This window comes from Drosophila serrata, unplaced genomic scaffold, assembly GCF_035046125.1.
Source record: "Drosophila serrata isolate PLE 108 unplaced genomic scaffold, ASM3504612v1 contig_376, whole genome shotgun sequence".
NCBI classification, from domain to species: Eukaryota; Metazoa; Arthropoda; class Insecta; order Diptera; family Drosophilidae; genus Drosophila; species Drosophila serrata.
In genome coordinates, this window is record NW_028257274.1 from 1904080 (window position 1) to 1924821 (window position 20742).

At 38.9% G+C, this 20742-nt stretch overlaps 2 protein-coding genes across 4 annotated transcripts; both read left to right on the plus strand.

Annotated features, from left to right (window-relative positions):
• The first annotated feature begins 1378 nt into the window (after positions 1-1378).
• Tsp97E (Tetraspanin 97E) lies at positions 1379-5245 on the plus strand. Of its 2 annotated transcripts, XR_002319950.2 has the most exons (5): positions 1379-1654; positions 1998-2165; positions 3074-3436; positions 3513-4063; positions 4174-5245. XR_002319950.2 is itself a non-coding variant. In XM_020959588.2 (4 exons), the coding sequence occupies exons 1-4, from the start codon at positions 1595-1597 to the stop codon at positions 4267-4269; spliced, it is 687 nt and encodes a 228-aa protein (XP_020815247.1). In that variant the 5' UTR covers positions 1397-1594; the 3' UTR covers positions 4270-5245. The 2 variants fall into 2 exon arrangements, 1 of the variants encoding a protein (XP_020815247.1); XM_020959588.2 differs by lacking the exon at positions 3513-4063 and having other exon boundaries at positions 1397-1654.
• A 3450-nt stretch (positions 5246-8695) lies between these two features.
• LOC110190647 (uridine phosphorylase 1) lies at positions 8696-20604 on the plus strand. Of its 2 annotated transcripts, XM_020961258.2 has the most exons (6): positions 8696-9038; positions 10846-10912; positions 16283-16406; positions 16673-17020; positions 19223-19594; positions 19659-20604. In XM_020961258.2, the coding sequence occupies exons 2-6, from the start codon at positions 10860-10862 to the stop codon at positions 19800-19802; spliced, it is 1041 nt and encodes a 346-aa protein (XP_020816917.1). In that variant the 5' UTR covers positions 8696-9038; positions 10846-10859; the 3' UTR covers positions 19803-20604. The 2 variants fall into 2 exon arrangements, with proteins under 2 accessions (XP_020816917.1, XP_020816909.1); XM_020961250.2 differs by lacking the exons at positions 8696-9038; positions 10846-10912 and adding an exon at positions 14247-14861.
• Positions 20605-20742: the final 138 nt, after the last annotated feature.

Consider the following 20742-nt stretch of genomic DNA (forward strand, 5'->3'; position numbering starts at 1 on the left):
TATTTATGAGTGCTATGCAGGTTGGCCCACACACACGCTGCTCGCTCACTCGGCCAGCAGTTCGCCAATAAAGCTGCCAATGAGCTTGGCTAAAGACAACTGACAGCATCAGCCTTATAAAGTCACAGGCCACCAACAGCTCTGGGGGATTGGGGGATAGCAAACGGGCAACGGGCATCAGCATCGGCATCGGGATCGGGATCTCCACTCCCAACCGAACACTGCTCATTCGACTCCGCACTCCGCTCCGAATTCCTCGCCATTTGCACGCGAAGTCAAAAGCATTGAAGGTAACAGGGGATTACAGTGGAGATTGGCTTGAAGAACTATGTGATTTTATGGGAATGTAACATAAAAATCTGTATATTTAAGGAATCCACATAAGTTGTAAGCTTCCATTAAGAATTATGTATGTTTTGCTTAGTGAAAAATGTAAGAAAATGAGTCCCCAGTTGACGCATTTGTGGTTGATTTAGAAATAAGATTTATATCATTTAAATTCAGCCTTAAGGAACATAAGAAAAATCCCATTAGTCCCGATTGTCCCTGACAATAAGAGTTCTATAGAAAAATGCACAATTCTCCTACCAATTTGGTATAAAAAGTATAGCTTTGTCATGACCAAAAGTACCAAGAATTTGTTTACACAGCGTAAAAAAAAAAAACATTTTAAAAGTTAAAGAGAGAGAGAGTTATATCTTAAAGTTTCCAACTTGCATAGTGTTTACTGTATGTGCAAAAACTCACCTGTGGCATATTCCTTGCGTGCGCGCCGCCGCTGTCTTAACTTTTGCTCCGACTTTGGCTGTAGCCTTCGTGGCTATGTCCGGGGCTGTGGCTCTATGGCCTGCGGCTGCTGCAAGCGAGCCGTATGTAGGTGTTGCCCGGGCCACAGCTGATGCCTTTGACAGCTACTAAATTCTGCCTGCTCGCCGGACGCACGTTCCTTGTCCAATTTTGGGCAGTGCGGCGCGAGTTTTTTACCTTTTGGCCGGCGCTTATCGTTTTGGCCATAAATTTATGCTGTAGGTGTCCATTGCCGAGACCGCTGCGCAGCTTGTTGTTGTTGTTGCGTTTGTGGGGTCCTCGACGCGCATGACACGCAATGAAGTTGTTGTTGGCCGGGGCTGGAATTCTCCGCCGGTATGTAAAATGCAATTAACGGCACTTGTCGGCTGTGCCGAAATTGACAATTCAATATAATGAGTTTCATGTTTTCGTTAATTGGCGTTACTTACCCGGAAAAAAACGCAAAAAGTTTGCAATTTTCACTCCCGTGGTTTTTTTCGCCGGAGTTTTTCGATATGCGATTGCAAAATGGCGCGACCTATCACTTATCGATAGGGTCGTGAGTGCTTGCGCACTGCTTGGTCGTGCTGCGATCTGCTTGTGCACTGCTTTCAATATGGATACTAGCGCTATTCACCGATATTTTTGCCAGCTCTAGTTGAGGAACATCGAATTTGTTGCATCTCTAAACGAAAGTGAAAACGGAAAATAAATAAATTCAATTAAACTAAGCAGCAGACGCTAACATAAAAGTTTAGCTAAACGTAACTATTTAGTGGGAAAGTAATACGGAATAAACGGCAACATGTGCGGCGGTTTCACCTGCTCGAAGAATGCGCTCATTGCGCTCAACATTTTGTATGTGGTAAGGCAGAAACAAAAACAAAACACAACAGCAATAAAATGTATACAGCCAGCAAGAACAACAACAACAACCAAACACGGAAGAGGAACAACGTAATAAACAGCAGGAACAACAAATAAACGGTTATTAAATTAGTCGAATTTCGATGTATTGATTTTCCTCTGCTTAGGGGGCAGGTGCAAACATTGAGTGTGTGTATTAGTGTCTGTGCCTGTATGCTTCTGTGTGTGCGAGTTGCTGTTCTTGTTGTTGTTGTGCGGTTTGCTGAGCATCCTTGAGTCCCTTTCTTGATTTTCTTTCTTTTTCTCTCTCTCGTTGTGTGTGCTCTTCTCGTGACCCCCAGATGATTGGATTCCTGCTGATTGGCGTGGGCGTGTACGCACGTGCCGCCTCCATCGTAACCAACCTGCCGATTGTGGGCGGAATCCTGGCCTGCGGGGTCATCCTCATCTGCATCTCCATGCTGGGACTTGCTGGTGCCGTGAAGCACCACCAAGTGATGCTGTTCTTCGTATCCTTTTTGCCTAACAAAGCCTGTAAAGCACTCGTATGTTGCAGCTAAGGGGTTAAGGGACAACGGAGGTCAAAGCAATATCAGCTTAGCGTCAGAATTACTTATATTTTTGTAACAAGGAATATGTAAATTAAGAGAATTGTACTTGCATCGGTTTTCTACTTTGATTGCTATGTTTTTGTAGTGATTTGGATTTGTTTACGGAAAAATTCTGTAATTTTTGCAATGAATGAGGGAATAGTTAGTTAGTTATCTAATTGATATAGAGAGAAAAAGAGTTTGTGAAAGAGAAGTCCGGTTTTGGTTCATATATTTAATATTTGTAGCGATTAAGCACCCTTTTTTATACATTTTAAAGAGGAATCTCTGCTAAAACTCTAAGTTGTATAAATAGAACCTTTTTGCCAGCCTAAGTAATTGCAATATTCTCTAAATGTATTATTTTGACTGGGTTACCGCATATTTTTTCTTACTAGACAAAGATTAATTCTAAAGAAACAGGTCTAAGGTTAAATTGCAAATTATATTACTCATATAAATAATAATCTAAACTGTAGACTTTCCAAATGTCAGAAACGTCATATAAAACTCTCATCATTCTTTCGCAATGCTATTGCTTTGACCGCCACTGTCTGCAAAGCCCGAAGGTCGTGGCATGTGGAACAATTAGCGTACTTAGACAAGTACCCACTTCCGCAGAGAAAGCGGGTTTGTAATGACTCAAATTATGAGTGGGCCGCAGTCGCTGCTGCTGCGTTTCCATGACGTCAGCTGGAGGGTATCGCTGTGCGACCCCCTCCAGAGTGAATGTGTGGAAAACGTGCGATAAGGGAGATGATAATTCAACACACATTGCCCCAGTTTGGCCTTAACCTTTAGACCATCGCTCTCTTTCACCCCTTTAGTACATGATAATCCTGTTCATGCTGTTCCTGATCCAGTTCTCCATTGCCAGTTCCTGTCTGGCCGTCAATTCAGAGCAGCAGCAGCAGTTTGCCGAGCAGGGATGGATGACGGTGCCCAAGGAGTTGCGCCAGCAGGTGCAGGACAGCCTGAGATGCTGCGGATTTAATGCCACCGGACCGAGTACTACCGCCGCCGTAGCTCCGCAGGAAGAGCCCACCTGCGAACTAATCAATCGGCAATGCTGTGCCGGGTCTACTGATCCCGACTGTCGTTGCCAGCCTTGCGGACCCTTGCTGGAGGATAAGATCGACTATGCCTTTAAGCTGTGCGGAGGTCTTGGCATCTTCTTCAGCTTCACTGAGGTAAAGTTCACTTTGGATACCTGATTGATTATGTAATACAAGTTCTCTTCAAACTATTTTCCACATGCTGCCTTAGTTCGTTGGCGTTTGGCTAACAGTTCGCTATCGCAATCAAAAGGATCCGCGTGGCTTGCCCAGCGCCTTTCTCTAAATTATTCGCGTGTCGAAAACAAGATAAAACATTTCCCAGATACAGAAACAACCAAGATTATTTAACATAGTGTGTGTATCTCTGCTCTGTCTCTGATAAATGTTTGATGTTGCGATGGAAAATCTCATGGGCCCCTGGGGCCCCACATACCATATATACAAGCATCCTTTATATTTATACCATCTACAGATACATATATTCATATATATTTAATCACATTGCAGCAGAACTATGTACGTAATGTGTTAGGGCGTAATTGATATACAACTTTAGACATATATACATATTATAGAGAGATATATATTATAGGATGAGGAGAGAGCTAAGTGTTTAACCCATATATAAAACCGAAAGCAAGCAATCAGCAAAGAAATATACTACCTTTCACTCTCAACACATTTCCTTTTAACACTTTTCTGCTAAAACCTGACTGCCTGACTGCCTTGACTAAGCGTAAATCCAACAAGTGGCCCAGGGTGAGATATGTTCTAGTGTTGTTCGAGCTTGAGTTTTCTTATTTCTTTTATTAAATGTTTAAAATATACAAATTATACTAGCTGTTATTAATCCCATGCTTTTTTCCCAGGTGCTGGCTGTATTCCTGGCTCGTCGCTATCGCAATCAACACGATCCCTGTTACCTGCCCGCCCGCGCCGTCTTTCCCCACAATTATCTGTATTGATCGGGATGCAACCTGGAAGTGAACCATTTTAGTCAAAGGGACGAAGGCTGAATTCTTATTTTTACAAAACAAAGAAACACGTTTCCTAGCGAGAATCGAATCCAAACTAGAACAAAGAGATTACTCTAAGGAGGAAGAGGAATGAATGGAGGAGTCAAAATGTGCTCAACACTGCTTCTATATTTTATACATATATAATTTCTTCGTATCATTATATTTTCATAGATTGCACAAAGTTAGTTGTTAATAAACACCCCATTGAGATTATGTTAAGCTGTAGTAACCTAAGTTGAACTGTTTCCAACGCCTCAGTTAGCTCTTAATGCCTTTCTTTGCAACTCGCAACAATCATGGACAACTTGACGTGACGCGACTTCGAACTACTGTACCACTACGAGACAAACATTTCAACAACCTGATCTTAAAGTAGAACTAACAACCAAGTCAACAATTGTAACTAGCAACGTAATAAGTATACATCAACCTATATACAAAAACGTACTTGCATTATGGCCTCATAATGGCGTATAAACAATACTCTAAATGTTAGTTGTGTGTTAAACTTAAAAACTAGCGACAAAAGTCCGCAAAATAACAAAACAATACAAAAAAAGAAGAGTAAAGTATACATGTCAACAATTATACATACAAGTCTATATAGATAAAGCCTACACACATAAGAAAACTGCTTTTTCTCTATTTTCACTCCTTTTTCCTCACTTTAGCTCGACTTTCTCTGCAGCTTCTCCTTCTCGACTTTCACCCCCGCAAAAAGCCACCAAGAACAAACACACATCACACCCGCACGCGTCTTCCTTGTCTCACACACACTCACACTCAGATGGAAATAGTTTTCCCTGCAGTTCCGTTTCCTTTTCCTTTCGAGCGACAAATAAACCATTAGATAATATTCTCTGTATTCTGTGCTGTGATTGAAGTAAATATGATCTTTAAACAACAAAAGCAAAAACGCAAATCAAGTTTTGAGTTTCATTTCCCGCATTTCCCCGAGTCAGACCCCCCTCAAGGGACTTGCGGTTTGGGATCATTAGCGAAGTGTCTCGGCTTACCGCAGGCATCCTTGCTGGCCGGAAAAGGTGGGTGCCATCAAAATGAATGATGGCGGGAGATTAGGAAGCTAGATATAAATTAACGACAGCATTGGGGTGTTTGTAATGAAATGCTTGCGTTTAAATTTAATCATTTTACATGTTTCGTCATTCAGAGAGAAAAAATGTAGAGAAATGTATTTTAATTTATGATTTTTACACCCTTGGAAGGGTATTCTAATTTTAGTCAGAAGCTTGTAACGAGTGAGGGGCTCATTTCGGACTATGTAAATCATATATATTCTTGCTCAGCATAAACTTCTGAAGCGATCTATCGTGTTTTTGGCACAAAAAAATTTGAAATTTTTTTTTTTTTAATTTTAAATTGATTACGCAGATTTATAAAACTTATAAAAACTAACATAGGAAAGCTTTCCGCATTAAAATTAATGCATTTTTGACTTAGTTATGAGTTTTTAGAATTGTGATTTGTCGATTAAATTGACATATAAAATATCAATAAATATAGTTTCAAAGAATGTGAATTTTTAGGTTTATTTATGAGAAATTTCTGATTCGTTCCTTTAATACCAAAGCAAACGGTATATAAACTCTCTGAAGTTGGTTTTCTTTTTTGTTCCTACTTGAATTAAAACTTAAACTTTGATTATTAAATAGGTTTTAAGCTTTTATAACCGCTTTGTTCTTTTGTGAATAAATAATTTAAACAACGCTGTACAACTTCTAATGCAATGATTACCATAGATAAAAACTGTTTCTATACTTATAAGTAATAGTTAAATTACTGCCTAGACTATACATAAATAATAATAGAAGTAAGCTACAGATTTATAATGACATCTACCCACAGTACCCGTCGTGCTCAACCGCCATAATCATCATAAGCGGCAAAAAAGATTAACGCTCGCATTTTGCTTGACGCCTCCCGCGAGGCCCAAGGAGGAGGAGCCGTTGGCCCCACCCAAGCTCAGCCGAGGGGCAAGAGACGCGTCAAAAAAAAAGGCTCAAACGAAAATGTGGCTCACTCAAAATTGCTCTGAATTGGGCCAAGTTCAACGCACTTGGATGCAGAAAATATTGTTCTCCGAGAGCGGAGAGAGAGAGAAAGAGAGCTGTTTTGGTTACGTAACGAATGCTCAGCAATGGGGGAGTTGGGCGGAAAAGGTGGTGGTGGTGGTGGCCAGGAGCAACGTTTCCGCTTTTGCGTGGTGGAATGTGGGCGTGGTGGCATCCAACGGAAGGCATCCTGGATGCCGGCCTGCCACATCCTTGTCGCTTCGCCTTGCTCTGTAGGTTGTTAGGTAGGCCTTGTTGACACTCGCAGCGGAAATGGTCAACAACAGATGCGCCTGGCTATGGAAAATGGAAAATGCCTCCGAAGTGGTGTGTCAACGCGACGAAGTAGTATTTATTTGTCAAATAGATCAACGAAATGAGCGACTGCGTAGGCGTTTGTGTAAGTCAGGGAAACCTGCAGGGACCACTGAATAAATAATAATGCACACCAAAAATAATATATCGATTTAACAAGTACATGCAGGGGATTTTTTCCGGGGATTTTCAATAGTTCTTTAGAGCCTAAAAGCAACTATAGGGTATAATTATTGAACAGGAACAGGTAACTTAACCTTTAGATATCAATTATATCTCTTAAAATGTATTTTATAGTGAAATTTTATTCAAATTCAAGCCAGAAAATATTGAATTTATTAAAAAGTTTCTTTCTTTTTTGATTAACGTTAATGATAAACACCTAAAACATTCTTATATCTCTTTGAATATAATGAAATTATATTGACCTCATTTATATACACTCCTTCATTTTAGTGTCCTTGCCATTGACACGCGTCTGATATTAAAATTCTTAATGGTTGGACACGGTCTTTATCCCCAAATCAACCATATGCTCGGGTCTCAACTGTTGATCCGGCCAACGTTGCGTATGAGCAATGTCTCCTCAATTGCGTGCCCCATGAGACATAAAGCCGTTGCTAGTCGCGGCATAAAATACTTAATATTATTATTATGCAGCGAAATGGAAATTCGAGGGCATGTCTCTTAAGATTTCCTCCTTGTCACTGCCGGCAATTGCACGGATGCTTGAGTAACTGAGCGTTTTACAGAGCCATCAAGAGGAGCTCAGAGCCTCCACTCGATTGTCGAAAATTCATCAAAGCGAACAGTTTAGTCACCGTTTTACTGTCACTTCTTGCTCCATCCACTGGCGGGGCCTATTCCGGCCAACGTAATTCGTATTTACTGCCCATGTCGGTGTCGTGTCATGTTGGACTTATTATCTCCGTCTGGAAGGCAGCCGAGCATGGCGATGTTTTGTGTGTGTGTCGGCCTGTGAAAGCTTGGAAATTAAGCAATAAAGAACAGGAGAAAATTTATTTGAATTTCAATGTCAAATTAAAGTCAAAAAGCGCTATTGATTACAATTAATTAAGCTGGGCAACAACTGTTTGTGATCTCATCGAAAGGGAAAATTTTTACACAAATTAAATTGGTTGTTTGTGTGTTTTTTTCTCTCAATGCTAGCCTCATCATCACCTGGCATTGAGCGATGAAATGTTTTGGAATAGCTAAACAAAAAGTAGATTTTGGGTAAACATTTGGCGATAATTACCCTTAGAGAAGTGTTTATGGAAATATTTTGGTTTAATAAATAATCTTGATCATACAACATTATACCTTTCCTTTGATTTGTCACCCTCTACTTGATTTTATTTACAGAATATATTCTAATTTATTCCACTTGAAGCCACATTTCCATTAGGAAAAATCCCTTTGCAAGTGTCTGATACCATTTTGCTCAATGAAATCCTCAATCCGCTTCAATGGGAAACGTTTTATGACCCACATAAAATGGAATGAATAAACAGACATCAACTTGGTTTGTTTTTGCTTTATGGCCTGCATCGATGTTATGCTGTGGCATACATGGCGTATGCGCAACATTGCCACATTACATTACGTATACGCCATGGTGTCCCAAAGGGACTTGCCCGTTTTTCAATTTTTCAACACCTTTAAGGTTTTTAAGTGCACATTGAAATATAATTAAATCCAGACCATGATATGTCCGTTGCCACAGGACTCAGTAATTAGGCAGGCGCTTGTGTAATGGTCTGCGCAGCAGCTGTTGCACACAAACCCCTCTTCTCTATTTGATTTTCACTCCGTCTTTTCTCTTTTCTAGACTTTCGAGGAAATTGTAAACAATTTTATTTACTCAACTGTACACTGTAATTAAATATCCCCTAGCTATAGCGAGATTCGAGTGAGTCTGCGTTGAGTGGAAAGTGAAAGAGAGAGTGAGTGAGTGTGAGCCGAGTGCCGAGTGGCAGAGTCAACAATTTCGCCTGGTGGGACTCCCCTCGTCAGTTGGTTCTTGAACCTCGCGCAGCTCTGGTCGTCGCTCTCCGTGTCCGTGTGCCCTTTTTCCGTATCCGTATCCCTGTGTCTGTGCGAAAACCCAAAGGGGGGAAAAGCTGCCACAGAGAGGGAGAGAGAGAAAGCCTTCCTACTACTAGCTTCACGTGCCTGCAGATAAACAAAGCAATCGAAATACCACACACAGTGTACCGCAACGGAAAAAAATAGTGCTTTGCTTTCATTTATTGTGTGCATATCGGGAGAGTTGTAACTCAAACCCTCTCTCCAAACCCCCCAACAAAAACACCTAGAACTCTTTACGTAAGTCTGCAGGACAGGAAAATCGTATATATTTCATATATATGTTATAATCCAAGTAGTTTCGACGAAAAACTTTCTCAGTTAATGCTGTCTGTGAAGAAAATCAATAGCTCAATTCTTAGTGTTATCCTGTCGCAGGATACACACACCGCCTTGTCACATCTGCTTGCAAGCTGGATTCTTGAAATAATTGAAAAAGTTCTCGGGAGAATAGGGAACAAGATAATTATATCAACCCCTTCACACCCTTCAACCCTTTTTTTGCGCTCCTATTGTATATATCTTGCTCCTATTCTGCCTGCATCAGCTGGATATATACATATATGCATTGCTGTTCATTGGAACGGTTCAGCAAACGCTTTCAAGGCTACATACACTTTAATGGGTCAACATTGTTTGCAGAAACGGAAATGGATTATTCGAGTTGCAAGACGCAGGGGGATGATTGATGTTTGCCAGTGAGAGGTTTGAACTGGAAAGTATCAAATAATAACAGAAAGCTTTTTGCTTGTGTTTCCTAGGATAGAATATGTTAAATAATACATTGAAGAAGATCCTCAAACAGTTGGTTAATAAAGAAAATTAATCTAGAAAAGGTTCTAACATAAGATATCCTCCTGAGAATCAATGAGCCTGCGATAAACCTTCAGGAACTTCTGTTTAATAAATGCTTCTTAAAGTCTCTTCCAATAAATCTCATAACATAATCCCCTGCTTATATCAAGTCCTTTTCCAAGTATATGCAACAGTTTCCTTTACTTTGCCTTATCCCTTATTTCAAATTCAAGGCATAGCCAGCAGCCAAGTAAATATGGCTGCAAACAAGTATAAACAAAAGTGGACAAATTGAGGACAGTCCTCGCAGTCCTACCGCCCCTCGGCACTTTTGAGTGGCTGCTCCCTGGTCAAGCTAATTGTGGTTGGCCTTGAACTTTCGCCAAAGCGAAAAAAGAAACATAACGAAAAAAAAAGATGGAAAGATACTTGGTATAACTTTTAGAGGAAGGGCTGGCTAAAACGTGTCCAATCTTGGCCAAAAAGTAATGCGAAAAGTGCCAGGCGGATAAGCCCTCGCAAAAAGTTAAAACATTTTGCTGTTAGTCCGGTTGGGTCTGCAAACATTTCAAGGACTCCCTGAATATACACCCAAAACACCCATTCTAGGACTCACGAGCACTCGCATTGATGTTGGCACGTGACGTTTCCCTGACGTTTTTTAATTAAAAGCCTTCAAAACGCTTTGTGCGCGCTTCACCCACTTTTCATGTACACAAAGAAAAACAAATTAAGGAAAACAGAACAGAAAAATATTAAATAGGGATTTAATTAAATGGGATACATTTTTAATTCGAACTTTAAGTAAGGGAAATCAGGTTTCAGGCATTTATATGATATATTTTTTGAATTATTAAATGTTGTTGTAATTTGTCTGGCTTTTATGGATCATATTTTTGGTCTAAGGTTCAAATAAAAAAACTATAAAATAAATCAAGAACAAATTGTTTTTGACTCTTTTAACTCAAATTCAATTTATTTCCTCAATCAACTTAATATGTATTAATGTAATTGAATAATTAAATAAACACAGCATTTCCTTAGTGTAGTTTTGTGGCATTTGTCAACCTTTAACGCCCCCATTTTCCAGCCTTGTTTAGGCCTCCGAATGTGAAAAGCATTTAAATGGGCTTAGCGTGCCCTTTCGAGAAGATGCTGCCAATTTGCACATCGGAATTACGAGCTATTAAAATTCCATTTGCGTTTTAATTTCTCATTCTCGGTTTTGCTTGTGTTTTTCCTTTCTTTGCAGGATTCCACCACAAGATGTCTCTGCTCACGGGCAACAGCCATTCGCTCTCGGAGGAGGAACTCGACGAGTAAGTACCACCCGCATAGCACCAACTTTGGGGGCCAACTTTCGACCAACTTGGCCAGGAATTAACAGCTCCTGGCTTCCAACTTGGGCTGACTTAATTCAAAGTTTTTGTTTTTACTCGCCCGTAACTTTCGGTTCGGTAAAACAGCCACAATGGTAGGGCTATAAATTTCAACTTTGGTGACAGAACTTCTTAACTGACTAACAATAGGGAGCTGTTGTGTTGGTTAAACATGCCGGTGTGCCAATTGTGTTACCAATTTGCTATGAAGGTTGCCACGAAAATAGATAGCATTCTTTTGGGGATGAAGAATAAATGCATTTTCTTGAGGTGCCAAAAAAATTCTTATCACATTCATTTATTTATGTTTCTTATAAGGAAATACCTTAACTTTAGAACTCCATCCCTATCTATACCATTTATCGATTGAATTCCAAGCTGTTCCAGCTTATAATGGCTCATCTTCCTTGCCAAATTACAATTTCTTCCTGGAACACTTCCCCCCCAATGACGGGAAATCATTACTAATTGGTTTAAGCATAATCGCATAACAGCGGCAAAACACAAATTGCCATTAATTACTGGCCCATTTTAGCTATCAGTATTCCGGGACCTTCGGTATTATGTCAGCTACAGCAAAAACCTATAAATAGTGGATATCGCAAACCATGATTTGGCAAGTTCTAGCGGGGAAAGTGTGATAATGAACGGGAAACCCACCCTGCGGTTCTATTATCAAACCCTATACGACCTTGGTTGTGGAGTGGGTGTCGCTCCCTCCCTTTCCCTTTCGACATCGCTCATACGCACAGTAGTCCCAAGTTCAAAGCCAGTGAAACAATAACAAGACAATTATCGATTGGAACAGGGACCGGCATATGCCAGGCCGACGGAAAGCCATATTGCCAGCCAACCAAACCGCCCCCACAACCAAATCGGAGTGGGTGCGACTCCTGGGGCAGTGCCAGTGCCAGTGATGTGTGAGTAATGCAATTTGGGATGACATCACGACCATCATGACTGGCCCTGACTCTTGCTTAAACAATTCTTTTCTTACTTTCTGGTTGGGAAGAGAAAGTGATCCCTTAATCAGTCGCCTGGCCTGCATTGTCATCCAGCTTCGTTTGCATTTTCCATCTCATTGTTGTGGACTTGGCCTGGTCTTTTGCCCTGACTTTCGCCCCCTTGCCCTTGGCAATTAACCGGCCAGGTCTTATCGGGGGCCTGCAGAAACGCTTAAGAGCTTTGGCCAGGAAAATGCAATTACAATTTCGCCCCTTTGGGGGGTAAAGGAGGAGGAAATGTGTGAGCAGCTGAATGGGCTTACCCACATTAAAGGATCCATTTAAAGCTCTGTGATTAATTGTCGAAACCCGTGACGTGACAAACGCAAAACTCTTTCAATGCTGGCAAAGCTTTTACTCAGTCTCAAAGAAGTTTCCCCTCATGGGAATCGATTTTTGAACTATAGTTACTTATAAAATATAATTCAGTGGAAAATAAGTTTGTTATACAAAGAAAGGCTTTAAAAGATTAACTAAGATTAAAAGACTTTTCTATATTGTAATCTTTAGTCTGCGGCTTATAAATTTCTTCTTCTGCATATGAATATTTTTAACCTACTCTGGGTCACCCATAAATAGCTCAAGTGTGTGTGTGGGTTCACTGATGAGGGGCTCACAAGACTGACAAAGACTAGATGTATATGCCACTGACATTTGTTGCTGCCACTGACAGCCAAGTTAACACAGGCCGAGTACCCAAGTGGAATGACCCAAAGAAAAGACTTGAAATGGCCAAGATTGTCTACTCATCTCACGTTCCCAAGGGTTCCTCCCAAGAAGCTCTCTTCTGCCTATCATGATATGAGAAAAATACTATAGGCTTTGTCTTTTTCGATAAAGTTGCACCACTTTTAATGGCTTTTTGTTTATTAATGAATTCAAACAAACATCAAAGAAGCTCTCGTTACCTTTTTCGAATAGTTTTTTCATTTGACTTATGTAAACAGTGATTTTGTTTGGCTTTGCAGCTGGTGAATTCAATCAATGAATCCGCTGTTGGCCAAGTTAATTACGAGTTTTGGCCATTAACTGAATTCCAACGAACGCTTAGCCGCTCGAGAGCGACCTCAAAAATCTACTTGTGAGCCCCGTCACGTACATTAAGTACGTAGCTCTGCCCCTCTCTTTCGGTTTCTCTCTGCCTGTCTCTTTCTTTTTCCCTCTCCCTCTCTCTTTCTGTCTCTGTTATTATTGCTCTCCTCTCTCTCTCTCTCTCTTGGGGACTGCTGAGCCAACACAGACGAGCCCCCTTTTTGCCTGTTTTGGACTAAGTTTTGCTTTTGCCTTTGCTCTTTTCATTACTTTTGATACCCTGTAAATGGAATATGATGAAATGTTGCGACTTTTTGTAGAGAATATATAAGTTTGTAAAACCTTAAGGGATATATATTGTAAAATATATTATAATTTATAATATCCTCCAAAAGTATAAGATATATACAAAGATTGCAGTGGAGCAAAATATTAATTTTCGAATTAAATTAATATCATGTGTGACATCAAGATCAAATACAAATTTTAAATTAGATGGAAAATAGGTATATTCTCTGAATAAAAAATCTGTTTTCAAATAAACCCCATAAGTAATGTAGTGTTAAATCAAGATCTATAGTTTAATGGATATCTTTGAGTTCATAACTTGGCTTTGGAGCTTTTGCCTTTACTTTATTTGTGTTGTTCCAGTTTTCTTTTTCTCTGCTGATTGTCTCGCATTTTGTTTGCTTATATACAAGACATACATACATATACTATATAGTATATATGTTTAGCTATTCTCTTGTACAGCTGTCGTATGTTTATGTATATTTTATGGCCTGGCTTTGGACAACAAAGCACCGACAACGTATGACGCAGAGCTGACTAGGCCTGTAATGGTGGTAGCTGCAGTCTTTCACATTCCTGGACTAACTATAATAGTATACATATTTGCCAGTAAATAAATACAAGTAAGACGGTGCTCGAGACGTGATAAAAATAAACCAATAATTATACACAATGTTAGGTTTGTTTGCATCTCATTTGCAAATATCAGAGTTGAAGAATGTGAAACGAATGGCGGTGTCCGAAAAACCAGTTTAAAATATGCATGCCTAAATATTCCAAAATCAATTTGCATATTGGCGGAATTAAGGCAATGGGTCCGGCTGATCGAACCACTGCGAACACCCTGTTTGTAATAACAAATAAAATCGCAAAATTGCAAATAATTGGATTACGCAAATCTGTTATGCTTTCCATGGCAATTTCAACCTGAGAATTGCACTTGATTCAGTTAGCTGGCATAGAGGAGGCTTTGAACTGATAACAAATCAGAGACCTTGCGCGGCGACGAACACGTTTTTATTACAGCATCGGAAACGGAATATAATGTTTTAATATTGTTTTATATTCAGTATTTATTCTAATTTGTGTAATCGTACTGCGCAGCATAAGTCTGGGACTCCCGGTTTTCTAGCTAGAGATAAGCTGGAGGTGCTATAGTTTGCTTAATTATATACACATCTTAACATACATGTGTACATTCCGTCTGATACGACTCTGTTAAGTGCTTATATTTAACAGCCATCTAACAGCTCACTGTTAAGTGGACTATATAAGGGCCGGCGAAACCCAAGCATTTTTTTTAGTTCCGCTTGAAGCGTTGACGTGTACACATAATTTCTCTATTTGGAACTTCCCACCGGTTTAGTTTTTTTTCGGCTCGTGCGTTAGTAGTTTTTGTTGTTGTGACTCCTAAAAGGACATTAAGGAGGTAACATCATCATCATGCCGCCCACCATAACCGCTAATCAGTCGCATGACTTCAAGGCTCACTACGATTGCGCCCACAGGTCCTCGCTGCAGGACGATGAGACCGATGATGCGTACGTGAAAAAGATAACGCGGTAAGGATCCTAAAACCGGTTACATATTTTTTTGCAACTGCAGCTGGTCCTTTGACAGGACTAGGGGTTGTTGCAATTGGCGGGAAACTAATGAAATGCAAAGGAAACTATATAAAGAAGGTGATATTCATCAAATTAATAAAGATACAGTGCAGAAAATCTTTTAAAAGATGTGTAAAACGTATGACGAACTTGATTTATTTTAGATATCTTAACGACTTGATATCTCACGACATATTATGGCCTCCTATTTATTAGTTTTCTTCCCTAAATCTTCACTAGTAAACATATATCTTGGACACACTTATTTCTCTCTCTGTACTGACTAATCAAACTGTGCATCTAGCTGCTGCAATGCGGTCTTTAGTTAGCTGTGTGACAAATCTGTATGCCTTGTTGGCACATTAATTCCCCAAATCCATGGCACTCTGAGAGCAACACGAAGAAGTATTGCCTGAGCCAAAATACAGTGGGCCAACCCACAAGAGATTCAAGCTAAATGCTTTGCCAGTTGGCCAAATATTTGCACAGGCCGGTGGGTGTGTCGGCCAAGTGATTACCCTGTCTTCAATTTCAGAAATTTTCAACTATTTTTTTTGTAGTCAGCAGCTGTTTTCCGCTGTGATCCGATTTCATATGCCATCAAATCATATTTTGTTTATATATTTCTATATATATTATAATAATCGGATGTTTGTCATAGAACTTACGACATAAGAAATTCGAAAAGTAAATATATACAATTTGCTTATCAATCAAGGTCAAGTCACCGCGGAGATACTTTTGTGATTATGCTCTAGTCATAGGAATTTCGCTTTTTGTTTTGCTCATGATTCTAGCATGATTTTTTCCTATTTGCCCGTTTGACGCACTTGATAATGGAATATTGATGGGCGGTGGCAGCCCTGCTACAGGGGGGGTCTCTATAAATAATGTCACAAATACATCAAAGTTTCACCATTCAGAATTTGATTAGTAAAGCGAAATTCAAAGCTGGCATTTGAACCCAATATGAATGAAAGCTTATATGCCTTTTCACGATTGTGTGGCAAAAAATATGTTGTTTGGATTAATTAGAAATATTTATAACCGTCATGGGAATTTTTAAATTTAAAAGCATAATATATATAGAATAAACTTAGACCGACTAATAAGCAATGCTATTTTCTGCCATAATAATGACGAAATATATATATATTTCCTGCTGATTAAACTTTTGGGGGCTTGTTCGCTCAGTTTCTAGGAAATAGATAATATTTGGTTTTTATCAGAGCACAAGCTGTTTTCAGTGAGGTTGTCAAATCCACTTGTCAGATAAAAGTAATTAACTTTTTTCCATTCTCTCGGCCCCAAGGGGATTCTTATGGTAATATAATGACTGCTATAGATCAAAACTTAATTTGCATTTTGCCTTATTGCAGATACTCCGATGGCACTGTCAAATTGCGCAACTCAAACATCGAGCTCATGGACCAGGACATCCTCTATCACCTGGCACTGGGCAGCGAGAGCCACGACCTGCAGGAGATGTTTGGCGACGTTAAGGTGAGTCAGGCCTCTTGAATTATTCATTATCGGAACCGGCTGAAAGAGGCGGAGACCAGACCCAGACCTAGACCTTGTTTGTTATCAAATCAAGTGGAGCACCATCGAAACGAGTTGCTTAACCAATTTACTTAATTATATGCTTGGACGGACTTATTAACTTTTCCTAATGAAGCCTGGTAATATACTCTTTTAAGAACTAGTTATAGTAATAGTCAAAGTGAATAATAACTTTTAAACTAAAATTTCCCTTTCTCTCTCTTTAGTTTGTCTGCATGGGTGGCACACCAAAGCGCATGGAGAACTTTGCCCACTTCATCATGAATGAGATTGGCTACAAGCTGCCAGCTGGAACCCAACTCCAGGACATCAGTGCCTACTCCTATCGCTATTCCATGTACAAGGTTGGTCCCGTGCTCTGTGTTAGTCATGGCATGGGTACACCCTCCGTCAGCATCCTCATGCACGAGATGATCAAGCTGATGTACCATGCCAAGTGCAAGGATCCCGTCTTCATTAGGATCGGCACCTGTGGTGGTGTAGGCGTTGAGGGCGGCACTGTCATCATCACCGAGGATGCTTTGGATGGACAGCTCCGTAATTCCCATGAATTTGTGAGTATGATTAGAGGGTGTCAAGGAAGCTAACTTTGGCACGCCGAAAGTAGTATACCCTAGGAATTAATACCATATAAATTATATATATTTATATAGAGAACAATTAGTAATGCCTGCTTTCATTTCATTCACCTATACCTACTGGTCATAGATACTGTTCAGATTTACTTATTGTTCATAGATACTTAGCTCATAGTTACTTACTACTCATAGCTAATTACTGATCATTGTAACTTAATGTTCATTGGTACTTACTGATACTTGTTACCTACTGGTCATTTATACTTACTAATCATAGTTACTTACTGGTAATAGATACTTATTGATTATAGTTACTTACTGGTCGTAGATACTTACTGGTCATAGATACTTACTGTTCAGAGTTACTTACTGCTTATAGACACTTACTGTTCAGAGTTACTTATTGCTCATAGTTCTATAAATTGTCCGATTATTCAGATATATAAATATATATATATATATATAGTCCACCGATTCGTCATGGTCCGACTTATATACTAGTAAAATTTTATAGAGGAATAACTCCATAGATTCATTCAAGTAGCTAAAATTTGTTTCAAAACACATCTCGCACATCTGTGCATATGATTCCCAACTGGTTCTAACATCCCCGGAACGAAGTGACTGCTGCCGGCCAAGTCCCAGAAATGTGTTGTGTTACAAAAGTTGCAAGTCATTGTTTATTAGAGTTCAAAATTAGTAACTGGTCATTGATACTTACAAGTTATAGATACTTACTGGTCATTTATACTTACAAGTTATAGATACTTACTGATCATAGTTACTTACTGATCATAGTTACTTACTGTTCATAGTTACTTAGTGCTCATAGATACTTACTGTTCAGAGTTACTTAGGGCTTATAGATACTTACTGTTCAGAGTTACTTACTGTTCAGAGTTACTTAGGGCTCATAGATACTTACTGTTCAGAGTTACTTACTGCTCATAGTTCTATTAATCGTCTGATTGTTCAGATATATATACATATATATATAGTCCACCGATTCAGCATGCTCTGACTTATATTTTAGTAAAATTATATGGAAGAATAACTCCATACTTTCATTCAAATGGCTTAATTGGGCTCCTAAACAAATCTCCCACATCTGTGCATATGATTCCCAACTGGTTCTAACATCCCCGGAACGAAGTGACTTCTGCCAGCCAAGTCTAAGATATGTGTTGTGTTACAAAAGTTGCAAGTCATTGTTTATAAGTGTTCAAAGTTAGTAACTGGTCATACATACATACTGGTCATGGATACTTAGTGGTCATAGATACTTACTGATCATAGATACTTACTGGTCATAGTTACTTACTGTTCATAGTTACTTAGTTCTCATAGATACTTACTGTTCAGAGTTACTTACTGCTCATAGTTCTTTAATCGTCCGATTGTTCAGATATATATACATATATATATAGTCCACCGATTCAGCATGCTCTGACTTATATTTTACTAAAATTATATAGAAGAATAACTCCATACTTTCATTCAAATGGCTTAATTGGGCTCCAAAACAAATCTCGCACATCTGTGCATATGATTCCCAACTGGTTCTAACATCCCCGGAACGAAGGGACTTCTGCCAGCCAAGTCTAAGATATGTGTTGTGTTACAAAAGTTGCAAGTCATTGTTTATAAGTGTTCAAAGTTAGTAACTGGTCATACATACATACTGGTCATAGATACTTAGTGGTCATAGATACTTACTGATCATAGATACTTACTGTTCCGAGTTACTTATTTCTCATAGTACTTAGTGTTCATAGTTAATTAATGTTCATTAATACTTGCTGGCCATAGATACTTACTGATCATAGTTAACTACTTCTCAAGAATATATATACTTTTATATATTTATAAGGAGATGACTCCTTTACTGAGTTGCAAACTTCTGACTAAAATTATAATACTATTGCAAGAGTATAAACACAGGCATTTAAATCTCAATTACTTTTTGGGAAATATATTATTTTCTGTTAAGGTTAAAAGAGTTTTTCAAAGATATTTTTGAGTATTTTAGAAGCAACTAATTGTTATCCAGCAGGTTGTGAAAGTGAAATAAGTTTTTCTATAAAAATATTAGTATTTCTGTTTCTTAACCTTTTTTTTTTTGAGTTTCTAAGTTTTATATAAATTATATTCAAACTCTTCTGTTCTCTCTCTCTATAGACCATTCTGGGCGAGACCGTTCACCGTCCTGCCAAGCTGGACAAGAAGCTGGCCCGCGAGCTGAAAGCCTTGGCTACTGCCGATGATCCTTATGATACCATCATTGGCAAGACACTCTGCACAAATGATTTCTATGAGGGTCAGGGTCGATTAGATGGTGCCTTCTGTGAGTTCAGCGAGAACGATAAGATGGCCTATCTGGAGAAGCTGCGCGACAATGGAGTGGTCAACATCGAGATGGAGAGCACCATATTTGCGGCACTGACCCACCATGCCGGCATCAAGGCTGCGGTGGTGTGTGTGGCCCTATTGAATCGCCTAAATGGCGACCAGGTCAATGCCCCCAAGGAGGTCATGCACGAGTGGCAGCAGGTGGGTTTCCAAAATCAATATTGGCTCAAAAGATTTTATTTAATAGAGATTATTATTATTACAGCGTCCCCAGATCCTTGTGGCGCGGTATATACGCAAGGTGCTGTCGCACAATGGCCAGTTGAAGTCGCTCTTTGGTCACCAGGGTTCCATCAAGTCCCCCAGGCGCTTCAAGCTCGTCCAGCAGGAGTCCCAGGCCCACGAGTAATCGGAAAATCGAGGGAATCCAAGAGTTTCGTTTAAAGTTACCTTCTCTTACTCTATATATATATATATATGTATGTGCGCATCTCTCCAGTATACAATGGTGTTTCAACATTCCCTAGTTTAGCTCTGATTAAGTTCCTAGCTTTATTTCTGTGTATATCGCCCTCTCAACCTCATAAAATAATTTAAACCCCAGCATATTGTATGTATATTCATTGAGCTGCTTAATGCTGAGCTATGTTACCACAAATCTAATATATAATAATAATATATATATAAAAACAAAACATCACTGGGTGTGACGTTCAAAGGTTATCAGAAAATAAACGCTTTTGAGATCACAAAAAAAATCACGAATCATATATTAAAATGAAATATAATTGTTAATTGTTATGTTGCATATTTTAAATGGGGCTAAGCGAGCAGAAGGTTTAACAATAATAAACACACTTAACTATAATAATTGATACTAAATTCAAATTTCATAAATTATTCTATTATATTATATTGAAATTCCTAAACATTTGTTAAATGTACATGTTGATTAATGTTGCTACCGTACACTCAACTCTAAACCAAAAACCAGCAGCAGTTAATCTTAATCTAACTAGTTCTGTCAACGTAAAAAATTAAGAAAACCAAATAGAACAAAAAATGCTGAAAAATTAACATCAATATTATTACGGAAAGCACATGAAAAATATACAAGTTATATTGTAAAAACGAAATTTATGACAAAACAACAAAAACAAACAAAAAAAAATTTCAATGGTATATTAAAAACAAATTGTAATTAAATTATACAAGAATGAGTTTATTATTATTATTGGGAGCAATTTGAAATTCAGCTGAGTTACGTCTCAGTCATTTTAATCGAGGTAATTTACAGCATAGATAAAAATGTAAATGTCTCATCTTCCAACTTAAATGTAAATATAAAT